At 34.2% G+C, this 26,357-nt stretch overlaps 1 protein-coding gene across 3 annotated transcripts in view; it reads right to left on the bottom strand.

The window, feature by feature from the left end:
- FMR1 (fragile X messenger ribonucleoprotein 1) overlaps positions 1-26,357 on the bottom strand; it is a 32,139-nt gene continuing 5,782 nt past the window's right edge. The window contains exons 2-15 of one of the 3 annotated variants that reach the window (XM_062584654.1): positions 23,334-23,386; positions 22,403-22,496; positions 21,282-21,353; positions 20,895-21,043; positions 19,795-19,888; positions 19,588-19,704; positions 14,638-14,808; positions 14,454-14,532; positions 12,941-13,050; positions 10,636-10,722; positions 7,333-7,528; positions 5,782-5,961; positions 3,942-4,024; positions 1-1,905 (exon numbers count right to left, since the gene is read on the bottom strand). In XM_062584654.1, coding sequence (XP_062440638.1) covers positions 1,795-1,905; positions 3,942-4,024; positions 5,782-5,961; positions 7,333-7,528; positions 10,636-10,722; positions 12,941-13,050; positions 14,454-14,532; positions 14,638-14,808; positions 19,588-19,704; positions 19,795-19,888; positions 20,895-21,043; positions 21,282-21,353; positions 22,403-22,496; positions 23,334-23,386 — 1,596 coding nt within the window. In that variant the 3' untranslated portion in view covers positions 1-1,794. Of the gene's footprint in view, positions 1,957-3,941; positions 4,025-5,781; positions 5,962-7,332; positions 7,529-10,635; positions 10,723-12,940; positions 13,051-14,453; positions 14,533-14,637; positions 14,809-19,587; positions 19,705-19,794; positions 19,889-20,894; positions 21,044-21,281; positions 21,354-22,402; positions 22,497-23,333; positions 23,387-26,357 lie in introns of all 3 variants that reach the window. The other 2 variants (XM_062584653.1, XM_062584655.1) reach the window with 2 other exon arrangements.

The raw sequence follows: 26,357 nt of genomic DNA, 5'->3' as shown, positions 1-26,357 counted from the left end.
TTAGCAGAGGAAGATCAAACTTTATTGAAACTGCTTGCATACAAAATATATTGCACTATAACCAAACAAATGTCAACATAAAATCCAATCTGTTGTAGCTAATATGTACAGAGAATATTGCCCAAGAGCAGTTACATTACAAGGTCAGTCTACCTTGGTTAATTATCTACAGTATTTTAAACCAAACAGCTTACAGATGATGTGTGCAAGGTACCAATTTCTGTTTTCAAATACTATACATTCCCAAAATAAATAACTAGAAATCAACATTAATGTTTGGCAATACTTTTTAAGACATTGTTATATTTGTTAAATCATGTGCAGTTTGTTGCCATTTTTAATATGCTCACCTGTATGCAAGGAAAAAAACAAAATGAAAAGCAAAGAAAACGAAACTCACAAAATACATCAGAGGCAAGGTCAAGTTTGTACAGTTCTGTACATAATCAGTGGCTCCCTTCTGGAGTAATTTGAATAAAATGGATTAAAATGAAGGTCCTTATACAGTTTTGCCCAGTAAATTTAATTCATGATCAGAAATAAAAGAAAGCACAACTCCTCCCACCTGTTCCCACCCTTCCCTTGTGTATGATCATACTTTGTATCAAATTCTGCAACAGCTTCCAATTGGCTGGTAATTCAGACCTTGTACCTCAAAATATTAAGAATTTGTTCTGCATTTAATATATCCAGCTACTATACCTGAACTTCCAGGGCATTACACATGGTGATTTTTTTCTTATCTCCCCTGAGATAATCACCAAATTAAAATAAGCAATTCAAAAAAATTTTAGGAGGATGAAAAGCGCTTTAAACTGGTCATCTGGCCAAATAGCAGGCACACGCTACTAGCTTGTGAACAAGTTACATTTGTTCCCTCAGTAACAATGAGTTTTTAGTTTTCCCACAATGGAAAGGGTTTTGTTTTTGTTTTTTTTCTTTTTTTTTAAAAAAAACCCTCTGTACTGCCTACAAAGAAAAAATTACACCCCCTCTCAATAACACTATTTTTCCAAATCTTCAGTGCAAAATAAATTTCCTATTCTTATAACTGCCTAACCCAATGTTTATGTAAGGAAAAAATTATGGAAAGCATGCACTTGTCTATAAAGTACTAATGTCTGACAAGGATTGCTACATATATTTTACATTTAGTGTTACCGACTCATCTTCCCTGATTTCTGCATCCAAATATAATATTCCTACCTGCCAAGATATAAAAAAGGCACAGATCATACAACTTTTTTGCTAATGAAAATGACAATTGTTACATCACACATATTTCAGGGTCCACTAAAATACTGAAAAAGGTGGACCAGAATGTGAACTGACACAGGACATAAAACGACATAGCATTTCATGAAGAACTTTTAAGGTAGATTGAAAACAGAAGCCAATTTGATTACTGCAAACACTATTTATTCTGAAAATTGAAATTGAGCAGTGATTTTGACCCGATGCGTTAAAATGGTACAACTGAACAGAAAGTTTACCAATGCACAGCTCAGTATTTTTAAAACAAACAAAAAAAGAATCTGTCATTGTTTGAAGTGCAATATGTACTTGAAAGCGATTTTCGGAAATTCAGATATTTTTATGCAAATATTTGAATAACTTCTTATTCTGAAAACAACTGCTTACTGTTGATGTTAAAAAAGGCTAACAGAGAACATATGTTCATTTCATGCCCTGCGCCGTCTTGCCTACTATTTGTCTTTGGCCTAACAAGTTTCTCTAATGTGGAATAGGAATTACTGAAACAGTATAGGAAATATGACTTTAGAATTATGCAGTTTAGGGTACTCCATTCACCAATGGCTGTTGACCATCTGCGCTGTCCGCTTTCTCTTTCTTCTGATTACGTTCTTTACCCGTGCGCAGCCGACTACCTTCATTGGAGGTATTCTGTAATGTTTTAGTGTGGACACTCCTTTCATTATTGCAGTCAATTCTGATCTGGAACAAGTCAGAGTTATATACAGCATTCTCCTCCTTAAATCTACCCCTTCAGCATTCCCTACATTAGCAGCTTGGGAGGGGCACTATTAATTAAGTGGTCAGTAGACACAATTAAATAGTCCCACATCCTACGGTTTTATTAAATAGAGCTAATAAAAATGGAAAAGTGTGCAAATTTGTTTGAAAATGCCACATACTTGTAACCTAAAAAAAAAAAAAAAAAAAAAAAAAAAAAAAAATCCAGTCTAGCCTTGGAAAGATAAAATAAATTTTACAAGTTTCTGAGAAGCAAAAAATAGTATGTGCAAGAAGAATTTACGGTATACAAAACTCTGAAACATCATTTGACTTTTAAAAATTCACATTTCTACCTGTTATATAGAAATATTTTTGGACAAAAATTAACATAGGAAAGCAGTAATGAAATTATACTAACATTCAAAAATCCACTCAGCCCACCTTTACCAAGATTTCATTTAATCCATCAAAAAAAAAAAAAAAAAAAAAGACATCTGGTTTTCCTAAAGGCTCATGAAGAATTTCACAAAAGGATTTTAGAAGAAATATTTTTCTGTACATAGGTTAAACCTTTAACCCAATTTCTGGCTTATTCCTTGAAACATTACTTTTTTTTTTTTTTTTTAATAATCTGATCAGCCAGGATTCAAGCATATGCAAGATCTTATTTTAATTAAAAAGTCATCTCATCATCCAAGTCTCATAGTAGTAGAAAGAATCATGACATTGATAAATGTTTTCCTCCTTAAGAACACACTTCTCCATTACTTACTTCACCAGCTTTTATATGTAATCAAGAATTCACTTGTAGGCTTGTGCAGCCATAAAAAAATTTTTACACATAAATTGTCTGTAGTTGCAAAGTACATTCAAGTATTTCACCTCCAACTTCAGCAATTACACTTGGGAAACCGAGCATCTAGTAATTTCTCCAGATTTTCCTCCCTCCCCAAAATAGGCTTTCTGAAACCAAATCAAGAGACATCCTCAATCTCCCAGCAGAGTCATAACTCCTGGTAAAACTATGCACAAGAAAGTAGCTGCAGCTGCTCATTATTTCTTTCTCCCAACATAACTCATCCTTCATGGTAAAAGGCTGTCTACATTATCTTTTGAAGCAAGAACAGTTTCTATTTGGGAAACTTAACATACACATGAAAATTACCAGCGTGAATAGCTTCACTCAATACAATATACTGTTAAAAAAAAAATTGTACAAGTACTTTTATAAGGGACTAAAATATTTTAATATATAATTTGAAGTATTTCTTCATGGGATTTTTTAATATATTTTGTAATTTGCCACTACTTGACTAATTCAGCATAGCTTTAAATTGCAAGTGTTTCATTTTTATACTGAAGGACAGCTTAAAATTCTACCTCTTACTCTTTAAGATTCTGGCTACAGTACACCCCATTTTTTCAGTCATATAATCTTTCCTCTATTACAGCACTTGCATTGTAAAAACAAAAGACAAGGACAATGCAACAACAAGAAAAAGCTGAGAACAAAAAAGAACCAATAAAAGAATGAAATGAACCTATCTTAGTAAAAATCTTAGGACTCATAATCAGTGTTCTAATTATTGGGAGAGCCAAATCACATTTAAGCTATAAATGATTGCTACACTTGCCATCAGTCTGAGCTATATTGAAAAGACAGGTTTGTCCTCTTAATTTCATAAATCAAATTTGGTGCAACTCTCAGCTTTCAGAAACTGACAGCAAAACAAAGATCTGTAGCTTCCGTACTAGGAAGTCATATCTTTACAAAACCTGATATATCAAGATTCCTGCATATACACCACAAAATCGTACAGAATTCTGCAATTCTTGTAAATGCGGTTATAGAATAGAGAAACACAAAGCTACTACATTACTTGAAGTTTTGAAGAGTCTGATGTTAATGCCTGATACTTCTGCAACTTTAAATAGTGGAGGGTTCTAAGAAGAGGAAGAATTACCTGAAGAGATCCATCTGCTGTTCTCCCTTTTGTGTCTCTTGAGTTACGTTGACGGTTATCTGTTCGTGATTGTTCATCATTTCCTGTAAGAAGAGTTTATCAACTAAGTTATTTAACAAGGACACGTAATTTTCCTTTACCTAAAATTTATTATGCGTAACTTCAAAACTTTCATGTTAAAGAGTATTAAAAAAAATATTCTTAACATAACAGCAGTTCCTGAACAATTCTTTCTTTGTGAAAGAAAACAGTCCACTACAGAAAATCTTCTCAGGTGGTGATCATAGTGAACCAGATCAGATTTTCTGACCAAAACAGGTTAAAAGAAACATTTTCCTGAGAGTGACTGAACAAACACGCTTTTTGAAATAATCAACCATAGGAAAAAAGCACATAATCAATTTTAATAAGATTTAACAAGTTCTAATGGCTTATGAAGTTCTTAAGTTCTGCTTTATTTTTTTTCAAAAAGTCTTATTAAATTAAGCAATGCTCATATTTATGGGAAAATATTTAAAATAATAAACATAATGAAGTAACACATTACGTAAGGACATATTTAACCAGGATCTCTTATTCTACTCCCCCTTGATTCTTTATATTGAATATATAAAATACCACTCCATATAACTTAACTTTACATAATCCTGCATGAAAACAAAATAAAAGATGGGAATATGGACAGTTGAATGAGTAGGAAAAAAAATTCTAAAAGACTGTTCTATGTCCACTGGTGAGAGTTTGATTTCTTCAGCTTCACGTGTGACAGCATACTCTACAAGCTTGAATCAGAGATTCATGTCAGTAGAGTAACTAATATGAAATGTAATCCTTATTAATTTTGATAGGAAATCTGAAGACCTTTAGAATATATGAAAAGATGCTGTGATGGAATGCAACCTCAGCAAGTCTGCAGCTAACACCAAATTGGCTGACAAAGCACAAGTCAGAGCTGTCTGAGGCCACTGGCTAGACAGCAGCTCCACAGAAAAGGCTGTGGGGGTGCTGGCTGACAGACTGACCATAAGACGCCAGCATGCTTTTGCAGCAATGGAAGTTAACTGAATAACTGGTTGCATTAGTAAGTGTGTAGCCAGTACATCCTAACAATGGATTATTCCCCTCTACTCAACACATCTGAAATAAAACGTTCGTTTTAAAATAAAATTTCAGTTTGAGAGATCGAAGTGGAGAGAATCCAGATGGCTGCCAAAAGGCCAGGAGGCTGGTACACATGATATGCAATAAGATGATTTTTATTTAGCCAGAATAAGACCCAACTGTAGCCTTCAATTATCTAAAGAGGTGTTATAGAGAAGATGGAGTCAAACTCTTCCCAGAGGTGCACAGCAGAAAAGAGACAATGGTCACCAGTTGCAGCAAGAAAAACTCCAACCAGATGCAACACAGAATAAGTTTCATAAGAATCAACTGAACATTGTAACAGGTTGCCCAAAGAGACTGTGCAACCTCCCTCCTTACAGGGACTCAAAACTTTAACTGAACAAGATCCTGAACATCCAAATCAACTTCAGGCTTAGTCTTGCTCTGAGCAGCAAGCAGGACTAAATGATCCCATTTCCAACTTGTGTTTTTCCAAGCTTTTAATAACTAAGGATTAAAGAAGTGCTAGAATTTTGGAGTCTGTCTTAACAATTCTTCTTAAAAAGTATGTCTAATTTAATTAGTAAAAATACATTTAATATAGATACACTTAACTGTTTTTCTGCCATGGGGTGGGGAGAGGGAAGGTATTTCTTAATATAGCCAACAGAAAAGTATTTTCCATTAAGGACTTCAACACTGACCTCTTCTTTCTCAAGAATGAATGTGCACTTACCTTTGAATCCTCCACGACCCCTCCCTCCTTGCCCTCTTGCACCACCTCCACGTCTTCGTCCATCTCCTCTACGAAGGTAGTTGTCTCGCTCTTCTTCAGCTGGGGCTAATGACCAATCGCTAAGTTCATCTCTGTGATCAGATTCTGTTTCAGAAGCATTTGATGCTTCAGAATTAGTTCCTATTAAGGATAAAAAAATCCAAACATGCCACTATATCTCAACATGAAAGTACTACAGTAAAACAAACACTATTAAAATCTTTCCCTTTTTAAACAAGAAAATTAAGGACTTTTGCCTCCCAACCTCTAACACATTGGAAGGACTGAAATGTATTTAATGGTTGTCTTTATCTTTGGAAGAAGAAATACATATTAAAATTAAATTCAGAACTGTGTTTAAGGTTAAACAATCAGATGTACCATATTTTTATAGCATGTTTTACTTGGTGTTATCAACCTACAAATATATTATCTAATCTACTATGCAAAGGTACCAAAATCTGAGTAGACTAGATTTTTTTTTTGCCATTTCTAAAACTGGAAGTTCTGAATTGAACCTGTCTTATCTCCCTTCACCACCACTACTCAGCTGTCTATTAAAACAAACAAAAACAGAAGTGCACTATCATGAAACAGCCTTTAACACACACTAAAGAGAAAACAAAGGTTTTCCTAATTTATTTTAAATACTGCAAGTGAAACAAAAGGAAAAATAATTGACTATGTAGCATCTTTTCCAGTTAATGTATCACATTCTTTGAGAAGCACAGATTCTTTTTTTCCCAGTCTTTCTTTTGCTGCCACCCTATTAACAACCAGGTGAGCTCATATTTTCTAATAACAGCAGTAAAAGCGCTTTAGTGGAAAAACATTTACTTTATATTATGCTGAATGTAGGCTAAGCATGTCTTAATGAGTTCATATTCCAGGCCTTCAGTCATGGCAAGCACCAGCTGAACTACATTCTGAGTACTGAAGTAAAAAAATTGCTCTAAAAGAGCACGATTCTGAAAATTTTTCATTAATGAATGATAAAGGGTTTAAAAGAGGAACACACTATATTTCAGTGATTGTGCTCCTCCAGTGAAAACAAAGTTCACCTCACTATAAGGAAATGTTTTTCTGCAGATTGAGTTACACACAATCCCTTCTATTTCCAAACACTCACATTAAAATATCCTCTTACAGGTTCAAATGAAAACTGAGGTCTTATTATAATGGGAAATATTAAAATATAGATAAAAATAGGTAAAATCCTTGCCTTGAAAAGTTTTTAAGTTAAAAAGACAAGCATGCTGTAAGAGAAACTGTATGAAAAAATTACATAAAAGCACTATATTTTACCTCAGGATAATTTCTACAGCATAAAGTTCTAAATAATCTTCAAATATTAATATCTGACACTAATTGAATTTCTGTAAAAAGCTCTGTTCCTAAATCTCTACAATATTCAAATGTAAACTATTAATAGAAGGGGATTTAAGAAATCAAGACCAAAGCGGTATCCAATAAATAAGTCTTAAAGTTTTAAGTATAGTTTTAGTTACCTACCTGAAGCATAGCCTGGACCACGTCTGCTATGCCCTCTATTTCTATAAGGTCGACTACCTCGTCCAAGTCCTGGCCCATCATCAGTCATGTATCCTTTTTCTTTATCTGTACGATTTGGCGGTGGCCTGGAAGTGGCTCCAATCTGTCGAAGCTGCTCATCAATTTGCAGCCTTTCCAAACGCAGCTGGTCCACTTCCTACAAAATTGCAAGCACAGCAACTCACATGTAACCACCATTCCTTTCAGATGCAGGAACATACTAGATGAGCAACAAAAGTGATCCTAAGTACTGATGTTGATAATCTATTTAATACTGAAATAGTAATTCATTTTGAGACTAATTTACCAAAAAATCTCCCAACATTTAAATCTGCTCACTATTCATGCATTTCTCTCTGTTCCAAGGTTAGTAAGTTTAGATTTATTTAAAATAGATGTGTAAGAAAGCATTTAGATCAACTGTTTTCAGGAGACAGATAGCTATACATTGGTATTAAATGGATTTCCCTTATGAAAACAAAAGTCTTTTATGATTAAGGAAGTTAGAATATTCTTTAAACAGTGAAACTTGCATGCCTTTATTTTTCAACTCAGTAATATCATCTATTTATAGCACCCCAACAATGGCATATTTTAAACATTTCAGGTTAAATTCCAATATGAGCTTCTTACATCGTTGCCTGTAACAAAGAAGAAAGTTATTAAAAACTTCTCCCATTCACCATAACCTTTCAAAGATGACTGACAGCATCCTCACAATGACTTTGGTCACCTTCACTTGGGGATGCAGCCCATGTACTTCATGAACTTGTTTATTCCATCCAGTTTATTCAAGTGTTCCCTAACTTGATCCTCTCCTCCACAGAGCATGCATCTTCATGGCTCCAGACCTTCAGGCTGGTCTCAGGGATGTGGTATTCCCACAGGCAAATCTTACCAGTAAAAAGCAAGGCAAGGAACATATTCAGTAGTTTGGCTTCTCCTTGTTCTTTGTGACCAGGTCCCCTGCCCCACACTGCAGTGGGCCTTCATTTTCCCTCATCTTCCTTTTGCTGCTGATAGGCCTGGAGCCCTTCTTGTTGTCCTTCATCTCTGGGCAGATTCAACTCCAGACAGGCTTTGGCTTTCTTAATTCTATCTCTGAACTTTCAGACAGTGCCATTACTATATTCCTCCTGTGTCACTTGTCCTTGCTTCAACTTTTTGTACACTTCCTTTTTTTGAGTTTTGTCAGAAGCTCCTTGTTCATCCATATAGGTGTTCTGCCACTTTTGCTTGACTAAGCGCACATCATCATGGACCATCCTTGACCTTGGAGGAGATAATCCTTGGAAGTGGGGGAGGGAAAGACCCCAAACCCAACAAAATAACAGGACCATATGCCATGAAATTCTTTCCAAGCAGATCTGTGAATGGGCCAAAGCCTGCTTTCCTGAAGCCCAGGTTCATGATTCCCCCTTAAACAACTTCCTCCCTCCCTCCTCTCAGGATCCTGAACTTCAGCATGCTGTGGTCACTTCAGCCAAGTCTACTTTCTTTTATTTTAAATGGAGAAATTAATTTCATACAGTAGATTTGATGTTGTATTGTGTCTCTTTTACGAAGTTTCCCTTAACTTTTGGCCAGAGGCACAGAAATGCTAAAAAAACTTGAGAAACAAGTCAGTTTTACTTCTTGCCAGTGAACTGGAGAATATGATTCTGAAAGCAAACCAAAAGGCAACATGCCACTAAAATGGCAACATGCCACTAAAATGATGTGCATGAGGGGAAGGAAGGGAGTGTTTTTAATGGAATAGGAAGATCAGAACCTCCAGGAGAAGATCCTATGCTTAGCTAATTTACAGACAGATAACATTATTGTTTGCTCTTCTGTTCAAAAAGGTTAGGACAGTACTAGGAGAAAGTCACCCTAATTGACTATGAATTGAAGCACCTAAAAGAACCCCCAAATCTCAAAATAAAAGAGCACAATCATATCTTGGGCTGGTAAGCATTTTCTCTCACTTGTCACTGGCCCTTTAAGGATCAAAGGAGGCACAGGAAGTTCCACCTGAACATGAGGGGAAATATCTTCACTGTGAGAGTGAGGGAGCACTGGAACAGGTTGCCCAGAGAGGCTGTGGAGTCTCCTTCTCTAGAGATCTTCAAGGCCTGCCTGGATGCAAGCCTGTCTGCCATGCTCTAGGTGACCCTGCTGAGCAGGAGGTTGGACTAGATGATCTCCAGAGGTCCCTTCCAACCTTACCGATTCTACAATTCAAAAGTAGAAGTACCTTCTGAAATAGAAGTCAGTTTGCTAGAAAGTATCTTGCCTTTATTTTTTTTTTTTTTTTTTTTTTTTTTTTTAAAGTGGATGTACTATACAATTTAATCCTCCTCTGCCTCAACTACCTGAAGGCTGCAGTGCTGCTACCTATGCTCCGAACCACTGATAAATCCAAGTGCTCCACAAGCAAGTTAGGAAAGTACTGTTACTAAGGGAACAGAAGTGACTTCCTTCCAACTCCCTTGATACTTGTGCTGAGAAGTTTTTTTAGTACGTACAGAAATGTTAGCATTCTAGAAGCTTAAGATCCAACAATGGCTACTGCACAGGCTGGACACCTACTGGAGTTACAAATGGTCTGGAGATTTTAAAGGCACAGCTACCTTCCTGGAAAAGTAAACTAAAACTTAAACACGAACTGGATACAGTCCTTACTGTTAAGCTCCAGTCCTGCCACCCAGTGGCTAAACATATGGCCAGAAAAAGTAAAGGGGCACAGCCAAGCAAAGGAGCGATAAGCAATACTTTCAGCTAGTTTTGGCTCCCTATGCAAAAGAAAACAAGCATTGTAGACTACCGGAGAAATTACGAAGTCAGAAGCAAATGCAATATATAAATCTGAACTGCCTACAAAGCCTCTTCAACTATGAAATGCTAACTAGCTGCAGAAAAAAGTTCAAGGTTTACAAACCATATGGCCACTGTATACAAGAAATCTGCATACAATGCTTTTTTTTTCAATCACACCAGAGATTATTTCTTAAAAATAAAATTACCAGTATTTTTTTTAATTTCTCTACTTTTGTTATTCCTTTATATTGTGCATTCTGAACATGTGTTTTTCATCCCATGCTACAAATAATTGATTCTTTTAAAAAATACGGAAATTATAAGTAGTCTTTATAGACAGTAAACCTGATATAGCATCAATTTATCAATTGCCTTTCGGCTCAAACAGATTTTGATCATCGTATTGTTATCATGTTAAGTACTGTTAGAAAGACTTCAGTGGTAAAGTGGCATCGTTTTACCCACCTTTAAATAATTAAGGTGATAATCCAGAAGAACAGTTGCATTAGTGATGCTGTCCTTGGTTCCAACAAACACAAATGGTACCATTCCCTAAAACACAATGATATATTTTGAAAATCTCATGGTTATTAAACATCAGATCCTGAAGAACAAAATATATTACTACAATCTTAAAAAAAATTAGCACACAGATAAACATTAATTCAAAAGTCACCGATATAACAATATATTTACATTCTGACACTTACTGGATCATCTAGACTAATTTCCCTTCATGGAAAGGGCTAATTTAGTTTACTAAAAGAACAAAAAGCCTTGTTTACTATATTAAGTCACAATAGAGTAGGTTTAACAGGTTTTATATCTGGGCAGGAAATAATGCACAAGGTTTATGTTGTACGTATCACAACAGCAAAATTATTTTCCTAACAGCAACACCAAAAAAAAAAAAAATCAGTTCAAAATACTTCAGATTTCCTCCTTTCCTTCAAAATTAACATCACTGATGAACACACAATGTATGTTCACTCGCACTAGACACTTTTAAGCTATGGCTCAGTAAAGCAGCCTTTGAGTTTATTAAAAAGTAAACCAAATTAGTATCCAGATACAAAGCAATACTTGATCCTTTTTATCTGATACCCAATTCATAAGAGGCAAATAAACAAACAAAAAAGATTCATGAAGGTAAACTTAGTGCTTCACTGAACTGTAGAAGCCAACCTGAAAGTCTAAAAGTGCTCAGTTACTGAAGTCTATGTCAGTGCAGATATACAATCTGGCTATCCCTATTGAGTTATATTATCCCTATTAAAGTTCATTTTGGTCTCTCATCATGACCTCTAAGTGCACCTTCAACTTGCACTGTACATATATACCCTTTTCCAACATCCAAATAAGCCATCTGAAAATGTGAAATAATTAGAGGCACAGACATCTTAAAAAACAAAATAAAAACAAAACAAAAAACATGCACAGTATGCTAAGGCTCCCTAAAAGTGTGGAAGAGGCAACAGGTCTTTAATTTGTCTTTGCTTTTTGTTTTTGTCTTTTACACAAAAATTACCTTTGTGAGATCTTTTATATCTGAGTTACACAATAAGACAAAAAAAGTACATGTTTCTTCTTATCCTAGGAAAGATCAGCATTAACACTACCTACAACATACATCAGAAATCCTTCAGCCATAGGCATGGTTGACCAAAATATTTAATTATCTGTGTTATTTTAAATTCCGTACACATTTAATATAACTTAATGGCAATTGAACTTCTATCGAACTGATCTTAACTAACATAGTATCAACATCACAAGACAACTGACTGAAAATGGTATTTTAGGCATAGGTAAATGCTACTTGCACTGTTCAGCAGCAGATTCTACTACATAAGCCAAGTTCATTAGACAAAGAATCCCAACTCAAACCCTAAAGCGCGTTTACATGCTCTCTCTATATATACACACACATAGCAGCAGATTCTACTACACAAACCAAGTTCATTAGACAAAGAATCCCAACTCAAACCCTAAAGCGTGTTTACATGCTCGCTCTCTCTCTATATATATACACACACACTATACACGTTTCACACTTGAAACCGCACAGAATCTTTTCTCATGAAGATGCTGAAATTTTTGTGCTTCTAGCTTTCTTAGCAAATATGTAACCTCTCCCTGTAAGACAGGCCCACAAAAAAAGCAAATAAAACTCAAATTACACAGGTTAAGAATTCACTGAAACCTTCTACAAAGTCAGCAGGCCAAAAAGAACATATCATTTTGTGTATCGTACTTCGGCAAACTTGGCATTTAATGTCACATCCGTTTATGGTAGTTTTCTCTTTTAAGTCTCAATTTATAGCCTAATGTGAATTCAAATAACGTTTAAAAAGAGAGGATTATGTAAGGAGGCACAGGCTTTTCATCACAACAACAAAAATAAGTAGTAGAAATCAAAAAACATCAAACTGAAAGCAAGTCCATGAGTGAAAACCGTAGATTCTGCATATAAGGAGCTACAATTTAACCAGTGTCTAGAAACAATATTAACACTCCTAACAAGTATAAAATGAAATCTTTGAGAAGGTGTATCACAAGAAAGCTTCACATAACCTTTCTGAAAACAATGACAAGCCAAGTCCATATACAATGCCCCTTAGCATTAATAGGAAAATATTTTATTAGGAAAACATATGTTAAATTGCATCTTACCACTAGCAAGGTAAGACAAACAGAGTTTATTTTACTAGTGGGTAAAAATATAGCCACTAATTAGCATATGCAAAAGTCACATTAACTGCAAACTTACCTCTTCTTGTGGAATATTTTTATCATTTTCAGCCTCAATTCTCACTCTTACAACACCTGATTTGTCCACTATTTCCTGAATCAGTTTTCCATTTTTTCCTATTACTTTTCCTATATAAAGGACATACAAATATTCCATTATTAGGGCTTTCCCCCAAATCAGAAAGTGCTGCTTTACTATAATGCAAAAAGATGGCAAAAGAACTTGCCAAAAATGACTTAATAGTTCATTACAAAGATTTAGGCAGTAAGCCACGGACTAAATGTCCAAATAAATCTGGGACATTAACAACACTCCAAAGCAACCACTGCAGCATATAAGAAGAGAGGTTCTTTATTATCCTAAAGCAAAACAAAATCATTAATTTGTTTCTAAAAATGTTAGTTAATGAGGTTTTCTGATACTACAGACAATATTATTCAAGCAAGAGTGGTAAAATTCTCAGAAATTAAGCTTTTTTAGAGATATTTGAAAAATTTAGAATTCATTAGAAAATTGAAAATAAATATTAAAGAAATTAAACCCTTCTTAAACACAATAAACATCGTTCCTACTGTTCAAAGCTAAATAAAACTTCATTTTTGTGTTTCAAGGCTGTCAGTATGAATTTTTAATTCCTACACGTTTGCAGAAAACATAACAACATGTGGCCAATACGTTGTTCTTTGACCACAAAGGCTGCTCTGAGAGTCAAAAAATTCTTTTGAGTATATGGCATTTTATTTCATCACACATCATGGCTAAATACAACAGAAGCTTACTAATACATGTGCCTGCTCTACACCTACTGTTTTTAAATTAACTATAGAGATGAGGGGTCACATTTGTAACTAAGTAATAGTCCCAGAGCTGCAAAAAATTGACATTGTTTCAACACCAGTTTTCATACATTTTGTGTGTGTGCGTGCTATGAATATGAACATGACTTAAGCTCATCAGTGGAACTCTATTAAATTTTTTTGTGCGTATTTTCTTAATCATTGGATGTCTTAACCTGTGATTCAGTTCATTCCATAACGTTGCCCCTAAACAAACAGTATTTCAAATATTCAAGGACAATCAAAAAGACAAATACTAGCTCAGGAAATGAAGACTCAAAAATTGTGAGACAGCAGACTCATCCATTACATAGCTGAACACTTCTCAGAGATCTTTAGAAGAAGTCGCTTAGCTCTTTGGCTTAAGCCAGAGGCTATGCTACCTTGCTTTTAAATATAAAATTTACTGCTTCTGGTCTAAGGCATCTCCAAGTTGCAAATCAGGAGACAATCTACCATGGTCCCTGTGTTACAGGTAACTGCATCTACAAAAAGCTGCAAAGAGCCAGAAAAAAAAAAAACCCATCCAAATACTTCACATCACCCACAAACCATTCAGAGAGGTTCTAATTTTTATACTGTTCTCCCCTCCTAAAAAAAAAAAAAAAAAAAAAAAGAACAGTTCCCAGAGGATATTTTTCCTTAGTTTTTCAATTATTTCCAAAATTTATCAATTATATCCAAAACTGACATACCTACTAAATTTCTTGGGACTTGTATGACATCTTCAGCAAATTCAAGGTAACTTCTTGCCTTTTTCACTGCATCTTGATCCTAAAATAGATCAGTATAGCAGAGAAATCCACTCAGTTTTACTACTTTATTAAAAAAAAAAAAAAAAAAAAAAAAAAAAAAAGAGTTGTTAAGAAGGGAACTTACTTCACCGTAAATATGGAATGTGCAGGTATCTTCATCAAGATCAATAGCAGTTACTCCAGGGACTTTTCTGGCTTGCTGAATGTTAGCACCGTGAGTGCCAATGGCCAAACCCATTAGGTCTTCACGTACAACAAACTGTTCATGAAATCGTGATGCAAGTTGTCTAGAACTCTGAAGAAAAAAGAGATAATGTTAGTTTGCTTTGATTTTTAGTACATTCGGGACAGAGGGATTAACATTAAAGTTGATTCTTTAATCAGGTAATTGGCTTTTCATTTTAAACAATCCTTTTAATGCATTTATTTTTAATTCAAAAACACTCACAAGAGTATTCTTTACAAAGAAGTCCCAATATACTACATTTTCAAATATTAATTTCTACTTGTCTTGACACCTCTATATTTTGAATTACAGAGCATCTACAGCTATTGAAAGCATTACTAAGTAAGACAATGTTCATATAAGATAAAATTAGAAAGCTAAACATTTATTACTAAAGCAAACACTGACCTCTGGGGAAAAAAAAATACATCAATACTTCAACAGCTGGGAGAAACAGCACTAACTCAGTCACTAGTCACAAAGCTTACAAAGAAAATAGAGATACTATATGGACACCTAGTGTACTTAAAAAAAAAAATGAAAAATCAATTTCTATTCAAGACAATACAAAAATGAAAGGATAACTGCAGTGTTGCTTGATTTCAGAAGCATCTTAGGAATTTTCATACAGGAATCACACACTTCTACCGATATAGAAGGGTCAAACTGAGACTCTCAAACAGTCATAGGCTGTTAAGACAGCCTAGTCTAGTAATAATGACTAGAGACTATACAATTAAGTAGACTTCGAGTAATCTGTGTGAGGCCCAGGTACTCTCCAATTAAATACTGGTTTTGCAACTGTGATCACCTTTGAATAAAGCTGTTAAAATCTAAACAACAATACAAAATATCTTACAGGATTGTAATGACGATCTACAGAAAGCCTTCCAGATCTGGCAGAGAATTTCTGAAATAACTTCAGGGAAAAAAACAAACAAAAAAACCCCAAAACAAACACACCCCTACTAGTAACCTGGATAAAATTTGCACAAAAACCCCACAAGATAACAAACAGGAAAAAAAAGATGAATCCAATCACCATTGTAAACAACTTTCTAAAGCAGTCCTCAGTTTCCAAGTTCACCTTCCAACTGTGTTAGCAAGCTCTGATTTACTGCACATGTATGTACACATGTGCCTATCTGTAAAATAAAATTTCAACATTTTCTTAATTATATAAACCTTCCACTATAGGGCAAGCATGCAGAAGACAGCTGGGAACAGAAGGAGGTTTTTGAGAAGTATCTTACAAAACATTCTGGAGTTAGATAGTACAGAAAATACTTAAATAGGCAAGCGATCTAGATTTTGGCATCATCCATACAACCCAGCATCAATATGAACAGCCTCTGTCAATTCCATGTAACTCAGATTATTAGCATAAACAGACCTTATGTGTGCAAGGGAAAACACCTGGAAAAATGTTGAGCTGAGTGCAGCTCAGAACAGGTCAAGCAAAGTGGAAACTGTAACAGAAAAGTGGCGCTTTGTCTTTTTGAAAAAAATTTTTTTTTTCAAAGACAAACATTATGACTGATAACTTTCTCCTACACAGCTTTATCACACTTTCAAAAGCCAAACAGATGCAGTTTTCTCATAGGAATGCTTGTACTGTATAAGACAGTAAAAATCACTAAGTTTGGTTACTGTGAGAACTAAAGAAACATATGGAGAGAAATAAATATAATATAAAAATATATATTGTTTATGGCAATGAAGTTGTCATACATTTAAAGGAAGTCACAATACCTAGATCTACGAAGAAGAGCAAATACGAAATGTGCAAGAAATGTCGTAATTTACCATAGAAAGTAAGAATATGTGCACGATTCACAAATGTCTGAGCAAAACAGACTACATGAAAGGAACAATAACTTAATGCACTCATGGAAGACAGACTCTTGCCATTCTTCTTAGAGAATTTCCAACAGAATGTTTTACAAGAGGGAGGAAAAAACCAACCAAACAAGTGATAAAGTTGTGCATTGTCTTGCCAGAGTCAAGCTATATAATGCCACGTATTTTTTCACATTGCAATCAAAGTTGTAAAGACAAAACTATTGCAAAGACATATATCAACCCGCTTTAAATTAGCTAGTTTGGGCACTAATAAGAGTCCAACCTGAACAATATGGAACTCTACAAAAGTTGAAAAAAACATCAAGAAAGTGGCTCACCCTAAGCTCCACTCTCTCCCAGTTAAGCCATTTTCTGACCCAGTCAACTTAAAACAGTTGATAAATGACCTGCATAACATCTGCCACGCAGAGAACTGGCTACAGCAGATAGAGGTAAGCATCCAAAGGCATTATGAAATACTTCATATATTCAGAGCTCTATCAAACATTTCATTAACTAAATCACAGACAACTCAAATCAAACATTACTGTGAACGCTTACAAATCTACATTCCAACAGATAACCCAGATGCTGATACGCTAGCTGACATCTGTCACAGGCCACCAAATCAGTATCGAAAACAGGATGACCAAGCAAAAAACCAATTGTTACAAGTATCTACAATATGCAGAAAAGATGAAGCTGCATCATCATAGGTTACCTTGGCTATGAAAATCAAACTACAGTTATATTATCCATATTAAGATACTACTAGAACTTCTGTAAACTGTGTATTTCAAGATGTATTGTATCCAGACATAGGTATTTCCATCTATTTTCTTCTGATAAAGGAGAAATAACTATACAAATACAATGTATTAATATCTAGGTAGAAGCCATGATTGAACTACATTAAGACAGAATTAAAAACAAACTAGAATGCAAAACAAGTATTTGTAAATTAGGGCACTTCAGAATGTCAAACAACTAAGCCACACTTACTGGAAAAATTATGCAAACAAAAACTGGTTATTTCACTTGATGCTCTAAAAGCTGTACTTCAGAAGACTGTGCAGGTCAAGAAGCCAATATGCAGGAAAAAAGGTACAAGATACAACAAATGGAACTTAAAAAGAAGCTGTTGTAGTGATTAAAGCTCAGGAAAAAAAAAGGTGAAAAAACATGTCAATGAGACAGGTATAGTTATAAGAGTTCAAGACATACAAAGGAGTTTACTTGATGGAAACAATGAACTTATTATTAACACATTGAAGTCCAATGTATTAAATAAATATTTTTTTCAGCAAATAGACATGTACAGTCTGTCTGTATGTCAATTAGATGTATTCAACAGGAAGTAAAGGTACATATTTACTATCTGAAATCTCTTTTGTTTTCAATTTGACTGAAACTGGCATATTTAATAAAAGTATAGAAGACACAAACAACAAAATGAATAATATTAATGTATCTGCCAGTTTTTGTCACACTGAAAATTATAACCATATGTATTTACCTCACAGCAGCCTTAGCTTTTAACTGCTGTTCAGATAGAACCTGAAGTTCAATAAAGGTTTTCTAGTGAGAATCAGTAGCAAAAAGTTTCAGGCTTCCGATGAGAGCAAAAATTCAAGATCAGTTTGGGAAAGGAATCAAGCTGCTGGTGCATGGATTTGTGGGGGCAAGTAAAGAGAATCAGCTCTAAAAAGGTTGTTGTTGTTGTTCTTCGCACCTCTAAAATAATACTTTGCACTTCAAGAGGTAAACTGCCCACAAAACTGTCAGCTCTGGAAGAAAATAAAGAATAAATAATTACTAAATAACTACCATGGGGTGCAGAAGAAAGCAGTGATGAAAAGAAACTGGTCCTTTCCTAGTCTTGAAAAAAGCACGACCTGAACAAACTTGGATTATACCTCAGAAATCAACAGACTAACAAAAAAGAACTAATGAGCTGTGGGTACATCTACTGCATGCAAGAGGCCTGAACTATTACTTAAAAGTAACTGCTACATTATACACCACTTCAAGTTAAACAAACAGATGTAACCCTTGGAGGGAGAAAAAAAAAAAAAAGATTTAAACAACAGTGCTGGTATATGCCCACATAAAATCTTGAGTTACATAGTTCTAGCAGTACCTCTAGTTCATGTCAGTGAATCTAAAAGCTCTTCAGAAATATTGATACTTTTCCTTATTTGAAGATAGGAAAAAAAACAAAAAGAAACGTTAATTCTACTATATAAAGATACCCTTATTTCTTAGCCTGCTCTTCTTTCCATGGAGAAGTATGAGTCAAGCTTCTTGCTAGTCAACACCCACTCTTCAATCACAGAAATATCAGAAGCTGTACCTGTTGTAAGATGATTTGCTAACATTTTAATCTACAGCTATACCACTCCCTTCATACATCTTACCAACAGTCTTAACCCTTCCTGTATTTTTATCTCTAATTTTCACTGTGTTTGTTTTTAATGCTACCTTATGCATTACTTCATTTTTTTTTTTTTTACTTTTTTTTTTTTTAAATGAAACCACATGGGTACAGACCTTCATTTCTGCTGCAAGAGCCAGTTCCAGTCCATCTCAATATCATGGTATAGCCAATCCTAGCTATTCTCAGAAAGAAGAATTTAAAGCTGTCTAACACACAGCACTATCAGGGCAGTAGTGGGCAATTACTTTACAGTTCAAATTACTACTACTACAAAAAAAAAAAAAAAAAAAAAAGCATTAACAACTATATGTGTATATTCCTACTTGGTACTTAATACCACACAAAATCCTGCTGACTAAAACATGATTGGATAGAAGTGAGTCTTTGTAAGAACAGGCCCTTCAATTGTGAAATCCTTTGTTAGGGTTATGGCTCCACCTATCTCTCTTTAACATCAAAAACTGTATCATTACATAAAAATTACTTTCATCCCAATATAAGTCCTACTAGCTAACAAATGCCCAGAAGTTTTTACATTAAGTTTATTTCAGGGAAAACAAGTAACATACCTCCAGCTGTTTGCTAGCTTCTTCATTTCTCAAAATCAGGGATAACTTGGTACGAAGACTTCGAAAGTGCATATCAATCAGCATATTTGCCCGCTTTGTTGTTACATCATTGATTGACTAAATTATTAATAAAGAAAACACAGTATTTTACAAATGAACTTTTCAAACAAACCATTGTAATTGGTATGGTCAGGCACACATACTTACCAAAATAATAAGCTGGTGGTTTTCAGAATCGTATGTTACAGAAAATGCTCCAACTGCCTTTTTGAAGTCCTTATGTGCAGATTCTTTGGCACACCTGAGAAAATAAAAGTGCTATCTAGTTAAAAATAGACTTCTCTTTAAGGTGTGTGTGTTGGGGGGGGGGGGGAAATCAGAAAAATTATTCTCAAATACTCACTTTTCATGCATACGTTACTTTATTCTGTTATCATTTATCTTTTTTCACAGTAAGAATTTTTCTTTCTTTTAAAGAAATTTATCTATATGAATATCTATGAAATAACATACCAGCTGAGCAAAACTTTAAATAAAAAAATGTAAACGGTGCTCTAAAACACTGAGCATACCAATAACTAGTACTAGGCATTTTCACTATAACCACTGCTGCATTCCAATGATCTGATGTTCATTTCATGCTGTACTTTGCTTCTACAGGCTTCTTCCATATAGTCACTTATGGAATTTCTTCACTATAACATTAAATTCAAAAATTTTTAACTTAATCAGTTTGGAGCTTCTTCTACATTAGGTCAATAATATGCATCTCAAGAAAGCACCAGGAAATGATCTAGACCAAAAAAACAAGTCAATATAACTTGTGTTTTAAAGCTGGATTTGTCTTCAACACATCAGTGTTGAACAAAACTGCAATTAGTTGTTTCTATATCATACTATGGCACATTTGACTACTGCCACAACTCTTTGCATAGCCATCATTAAAATACTTCATAAACTATAATATATGACATCGTTTTCTTATATCTTTAAAGTTGACAAAAAAATAGAATCAAGTATACTTATAACTAAACAGCCGTAAGAATAAAAGCCTTCATCTGTACCACACACAAGCCTTAAACTGTGGAGAAAACTTTTCCTCCTGCAGGACTAAATGTCATTTCAAGCATCATCTTTACTATTTCTGAACTCTGATCATGCAAATGTTTGTTTTCTGCATTCATATGTGAAAACCTTAAAAATTCACTTCAAGTAGTGGAAAGTTTTTTTATTCCTTCTTGTCCTTCAGGTTTAAGAAGTTACCGTATTTTAGAAGCATATTATGAACAAGAAACTTTCGTACTTACATTTGCCTTAAATCTTCTGGAACTTCCAGTTTGATTTTATGAAAAGTATCTTTTGTTGCAGGTTTGTTGGGGTTCACAGATCTCAAACGCTCAATTGTGACAATTTCATTGTATGTAGCATCACAGGCTGCATATTCTATTACGTAAAACTGATATAAAAATAATAAAATCATCCAAGCTATACATTTTATGATGAGCAAGAATTACACTGAAGTGAAAAGCATTTCTGTCAACAGTACAAGTCAATCTGAACTCTTTCAGTCGAGGTTAACACTTATCGAGGCAGTCCTAATCAATAAACAATTTTAAAACAAAGGGAGACAACTTAAAAAGTCACTGCATACATAAAAAGTGTGGATATAGATATAGATATATGTATATTCCTACCTCACCCTTTATCATTCTCACTTTAGCCAACCACCAGCAGCAGGGTTCTTTTTCATTTGCTCTGGAATAAACCTAAACAAAATACATTATATAGCTGTAGTATCTTGTAAGACATTAGAAAAGCTTTAACACCCTAATATGATCAGCAAGTCTGCCATAAGGTGCAAAAAGCATCAAACTGTATGTAGTATTTAAATTGGAGGCTTTACGTACCAATAGGAGCCATGTAACTGCTGAAGTGTCTATCGCCAATACAGGTAGGATAAACAATTACATATGTAAGATTGTATAAATAAGTAATATCATACCCAAGCACTATGGCAACAGTTGCATCAATCTTCTATATAGTCAGAAAAGAGATAAATTCAGACATTGTATCTGTTAATACTTGATTAACAACTCTTTTAATTGTGTGTAGCTCTCCAGAGGTTTTGTCAGTGGGAGGAGGGAATAGCCTGTTACACCACTTTAGCACATACATGATATTGGACACACCTAAACTAAAATGTTTTGACATTGTTTCCTTTGCCAAATGAAACTCAAACAGCGTGTAAGTAAAATGTAAACATCTAGAGTTCTCTTACCTGCCTCTCTTTTAAGTTCTATAATTATGAAATAAGAATGTTTTGGTAATGTACATATTAAAACCAGACTCTCACTCTACATACATATGTATATATGTATGCATATACATGTACATATACGTATGATGTGAACCTTGAACCTTCTCATTCAACATGAAATTTTGGTAACATACAGCCATTATTAAGTTACAGCTAAAGAACTACAGTCCAGGCTAATACTGCACCTGTTTCCAGATTAATTCAGTTCTTGTAAAGAACTGATCTGCAATCAAAGAAACTGCAATCATGTTTGCAAATCAGTTGATAAGCTAACCATGACCTCTTGGAGATCACTTATATCACTAGAATTCCTAAAGAGCTCTACAGTTTACAACTGTTGAAATATCACTTAGCTGACATGCTTCACATACTTTATGCAGTGCTTGGATCAAAAGGTGGCAGTATATAACATGCAGGAAAATCTGCTGATTTAGCTGAATTTTCCACCTTGAATTCCCTCATTTCCAAATACAAATATTGCTAATGTAGCATACATACCTCTACTTCATCACTTTCATTAATATCTTTATTATAGCCTGCAGGGGGCGGAAACCTCACATCATGGAATGGTATTTGTCTCTCTGGTTGCCAGCTGCAAACAAAAATACACCAAATGGCCTAAAAACTTTTGCTTTCTTTGTAAGAAAAAAAAAAAAAAATCAGAAGCGTATTGAATCAGCTAATTTTACATTTCTTAATTTTGTGGAGCTTTTGTGCATCTGTATTAAAATGTAAATTAATGCAATTCAATGTATATTTAATATTTTAAAAAGTGATCATTAAGCATCTTAAATGAATCCCTGATGTCACTTGCACTGTTAAAGACCTCCAGATAAGATGTATTTCAGAAATTTTTTTGCTCATTTCTTTAAAAAAATAACAGGTGATGCTACAACCATATAAATACATAAGGAAATATATAGAAGCATGTTGTTTCCTTCTTAAAGGAAACAAACCTACACTAAACAGAGTATAATGGAAGGCTAACTTTATGTTGCTAAACAATAGGAAAGGAATATTGGTCCATTTCTAGCTTAGAATTCTTGCGTTGATATTTCTCTATATTACAAATTCTGTGATAATGTAATTTAGTAAATCTAAAATTAAGATAGTCACAAGAGACATACAATCTCTTCGTGGTATGTTTAAATTGCTGAAACGTGCAAACGATTTATACGCTCAATAACATTATCTTCCCAGCAAAAAACAATATTGTTATACTTTTGTATTTCAAAGAAATTTAAACAATTAGAAGCATTTATACAGAACTTTTACAACATACTGAATATCTTGAACGGGATTCTAAAACAATGCTAGCAGCAGGACTGGAGACACTGTTCTCCATCACTATTAAGACATATTTAAGTTAAAAATGATGCAGCATTCCAACCTTCCATTTGATTAGGTAAAACATCAGCAGTATACTTACTTGTTTTCAAATGAAACTGTTATAGAATCTTCATGTACATCCTTTACAAATGCCTGTGTAGAAAAAAAGAAGTTATAGTCTACCTGTGGATATTTTTAAAAATAATTTTAAACTCTTACAACTTGTTTCACGGATGTGATGAAACAAAATTTAAGTATGGTTTCAAGTCAGCCTTTTAAATTTTGCAGTAGTCTTATATAAAATGCATACAAGAGAAAACTGATAACCTCTTTGAATACGTGACTGCCAGTGTACTGACACACACAGAATGCTGGAACCATAAATTCATTCTTTCCTTCCTTTCCTTTTTTTTTTTTTTTTTTTTTTTTTTTTTAAGTAGGACAAGTAACAAATGACAAAATTATTCTGAAGAGTTCTAGAACTAAAGTGTTGGAATATATATCATGCTTCTGGTATTTTGACAAAACTATGGTATAGAAATTAAACCATCTCAGGACTTTTTTGTTTTCAGAAAGAAACATCATGTCTCTTTTCTCTTCTATGTCGATAAAAGTTTGACTATCAGATCAGCAAGACTCATCCATATCCATTTCAGCACAACCTTCCCACATTTCCTTCATCACACTTAATTTCCTTCATGCATGACCTTATGTGAAATGCACTGTAGCCCGTCTTTAGGTTTCTTCTAGGGGATGGTTGTGCCATCAACATCACAACAGTTGTTGTGCCAAGTCTCCCATGCAAATATGAAACACTGCACAGCCCAAGATTCAAAAGCTCTGAGGTTTTTCCCCACTTATGCTACTCAGTTGAATGAGCTTCAATCAATCCTCAGCTTCATGCCCTACCTTCTCCATTTACAGAACAGCAAGACTAATACTCCATTTAAACAACTTTGGGATTTACTATTGAAAATATTTTTCACAGCCTGAGATGACAGATTTTTTTAATAGCTTTCCAAACTACTGAAATAGCTATAAACACAGGAAAAGTGCTAAAACATATTTACTGATACACACTGCAGATATATGCAGACTATAAAAGTTTGTTCTACCAATGGAGATTAACTCTTAGTAGAGCAAAACACTCAATAAATTGAAAATAATTTTGCTAACACCTCTGAAGAAAAATTAGTTACTCAACTGTGGAACATTTACTTCTAGTCTCATTTCAAGATTCCTAGAAGATGCACAGGAACTTAAGAATTTCTGTTATGTAAGACTAAATGGTAAATACACAAATTGTTCCAATATTTTTCCTGTAGAAAGTATTTTCCGAGTTATAGCAGTGTCTCAGTATCAAGCAAGAGCAACATCTGATGACCGATACAGAGCACAAAGAGTTGATTCTACTAAAACAGTACACACACACACACGTATCATTCTAGTATTGAATGTCTCTGAGTACAGAAGTTTAATGCTAGTTAATAATCTAAAAATAACTAGTACTATCTTGAAGAGAAGTCAGAGCAAAGTCAACTACACATCAAAGGATTTTTTTACAGTTTGCTCATCTCTCACAGTACTGCAAGAGCAAATAATAAGTTATTGGAAAGTTTATTATTATTGTAAAGAAGTTCCTTTACAAAGCACTAACATATTTAAACCATTCTCTAATAGCATTTACATAATTACATATTTTGAAATTCCAAGATATTTTTTCCAAGCAAATTACAAACACAGGTGGTATTTTCCATGACATGGTACAAAACAGATCTAAAACCATATCTTAGTATCACGCTGATATCAGTACAGAAATATATATTTTTAAATTAAAAAAAAAAAAAAAAAAAAAAAAAAAAAAAAAGAAAAAGCAAAGCAAGAAAGCACCACTAATATAAAAAGGCAACAGAACTTCCAGAGGATCATTCTGGATACTGAGGATTTAGACAATGTTTTATTTTGTTTTTTCTTCTGCAAGAAAATTCCAGAAGAGGATATGTACTTGAAAAATACTGTGGTAGTCCTGACTCATTTTGCAATATTACACACATCACCTTCAAAGGTTCTTCCCACATTTCTTCCCATGTTTGTCATGTGCAGCTCTGAAGAACCTATTCTTATAGATGTAGCAGAAATGGATGCCTTTAAAACCTGAAAAATACTGTAATCACTATCAAATATTTGGCATGTTTCCTTCACACTACAGAATAGAAAAGGACAGAATTTAGTATTATTAGTAACACTTAGGTAGGCAAAAGCTGAGGTTATTTTATGAAGCATATCCAACAAAAATGACATAAAGAGGACAGAATAGCCTTAAGGAAAACGGATAGAAGTAACACAGAGTCCTCAAACTTGTGATATTTAATTTTCTCACATTCATAATACAACAACAGTCAGTTCTTCCACTATGAAAGATATTTGGAGAAGAAGCTCCTGTGCAGTGATGAACATGACAAAAGACAAAATAGCGCTCCTTAAAAATTATGGGAAATGACAGGAAAAATAGATTAGAGAGCAGCAACGAGCAAGACTACATCTTATATCCAGATTTGATAACTCCTAACATATAGTGACTGTAAACACCCTGAAACAACGTTTTTGCCTATAAACATAGCACTTTGCATTAAAATTATTTTGAGCAGAGTCGTTGCGACTATAGCAATATAAGTAACGAGTGATATTAATTCTAACACCTTCCACTAACAAACAAACCAACCTAAGTTAAAGCTGAAGACTACCCCAAGACCTTTAAACAGCCTAGCGCTTATGTTATCTGAAAAAAAGCAGAACTTGAATATACAGCTAATTGAGAGAGTATTTAACTATGGACAATCGTTTTCTCTGATTTGAAGAAACATGAAGCAAAAACATTAAGGAAGATTGTTGACCATACATAGGAAACATCAACACGTGTTCTGTAGTGTTGTGCACTACTGAAAATAATGAGACTGACACCATTTCTTTAGCTTACACCAAGTTCAGAAGAATCAAACACAGAATTAGATGCAATAGTGGGTTTTTACTGCAGCCTGACCAAAATGTTGATATTATAACACTGTTACTTGTTCTTTATTTTGTAGCCTTGCTGATCTTCCAAATGGAATAATGCCTTACAAAA

This window comes from Rhea pennata, chromosome 11 (genome assembly GCF_028389875.1).
Source record: "Rhea pennata isolate bPtePen1 chromosome 11, bPtePen1.pri, whole genome shotgun sequence".
In the NCBI taxonomy this organism is placed as follows: Eukaryota; Metazoa; Chordata; class Aves; order Rheiformes; family Rheidae; genus Rhea; species Rhea pennata.
The sequence above is the reverse complement of the archived record's forward strand: the minus strand, read 5'-3'. Positions and strand labels throughout refer to the sequence as shown.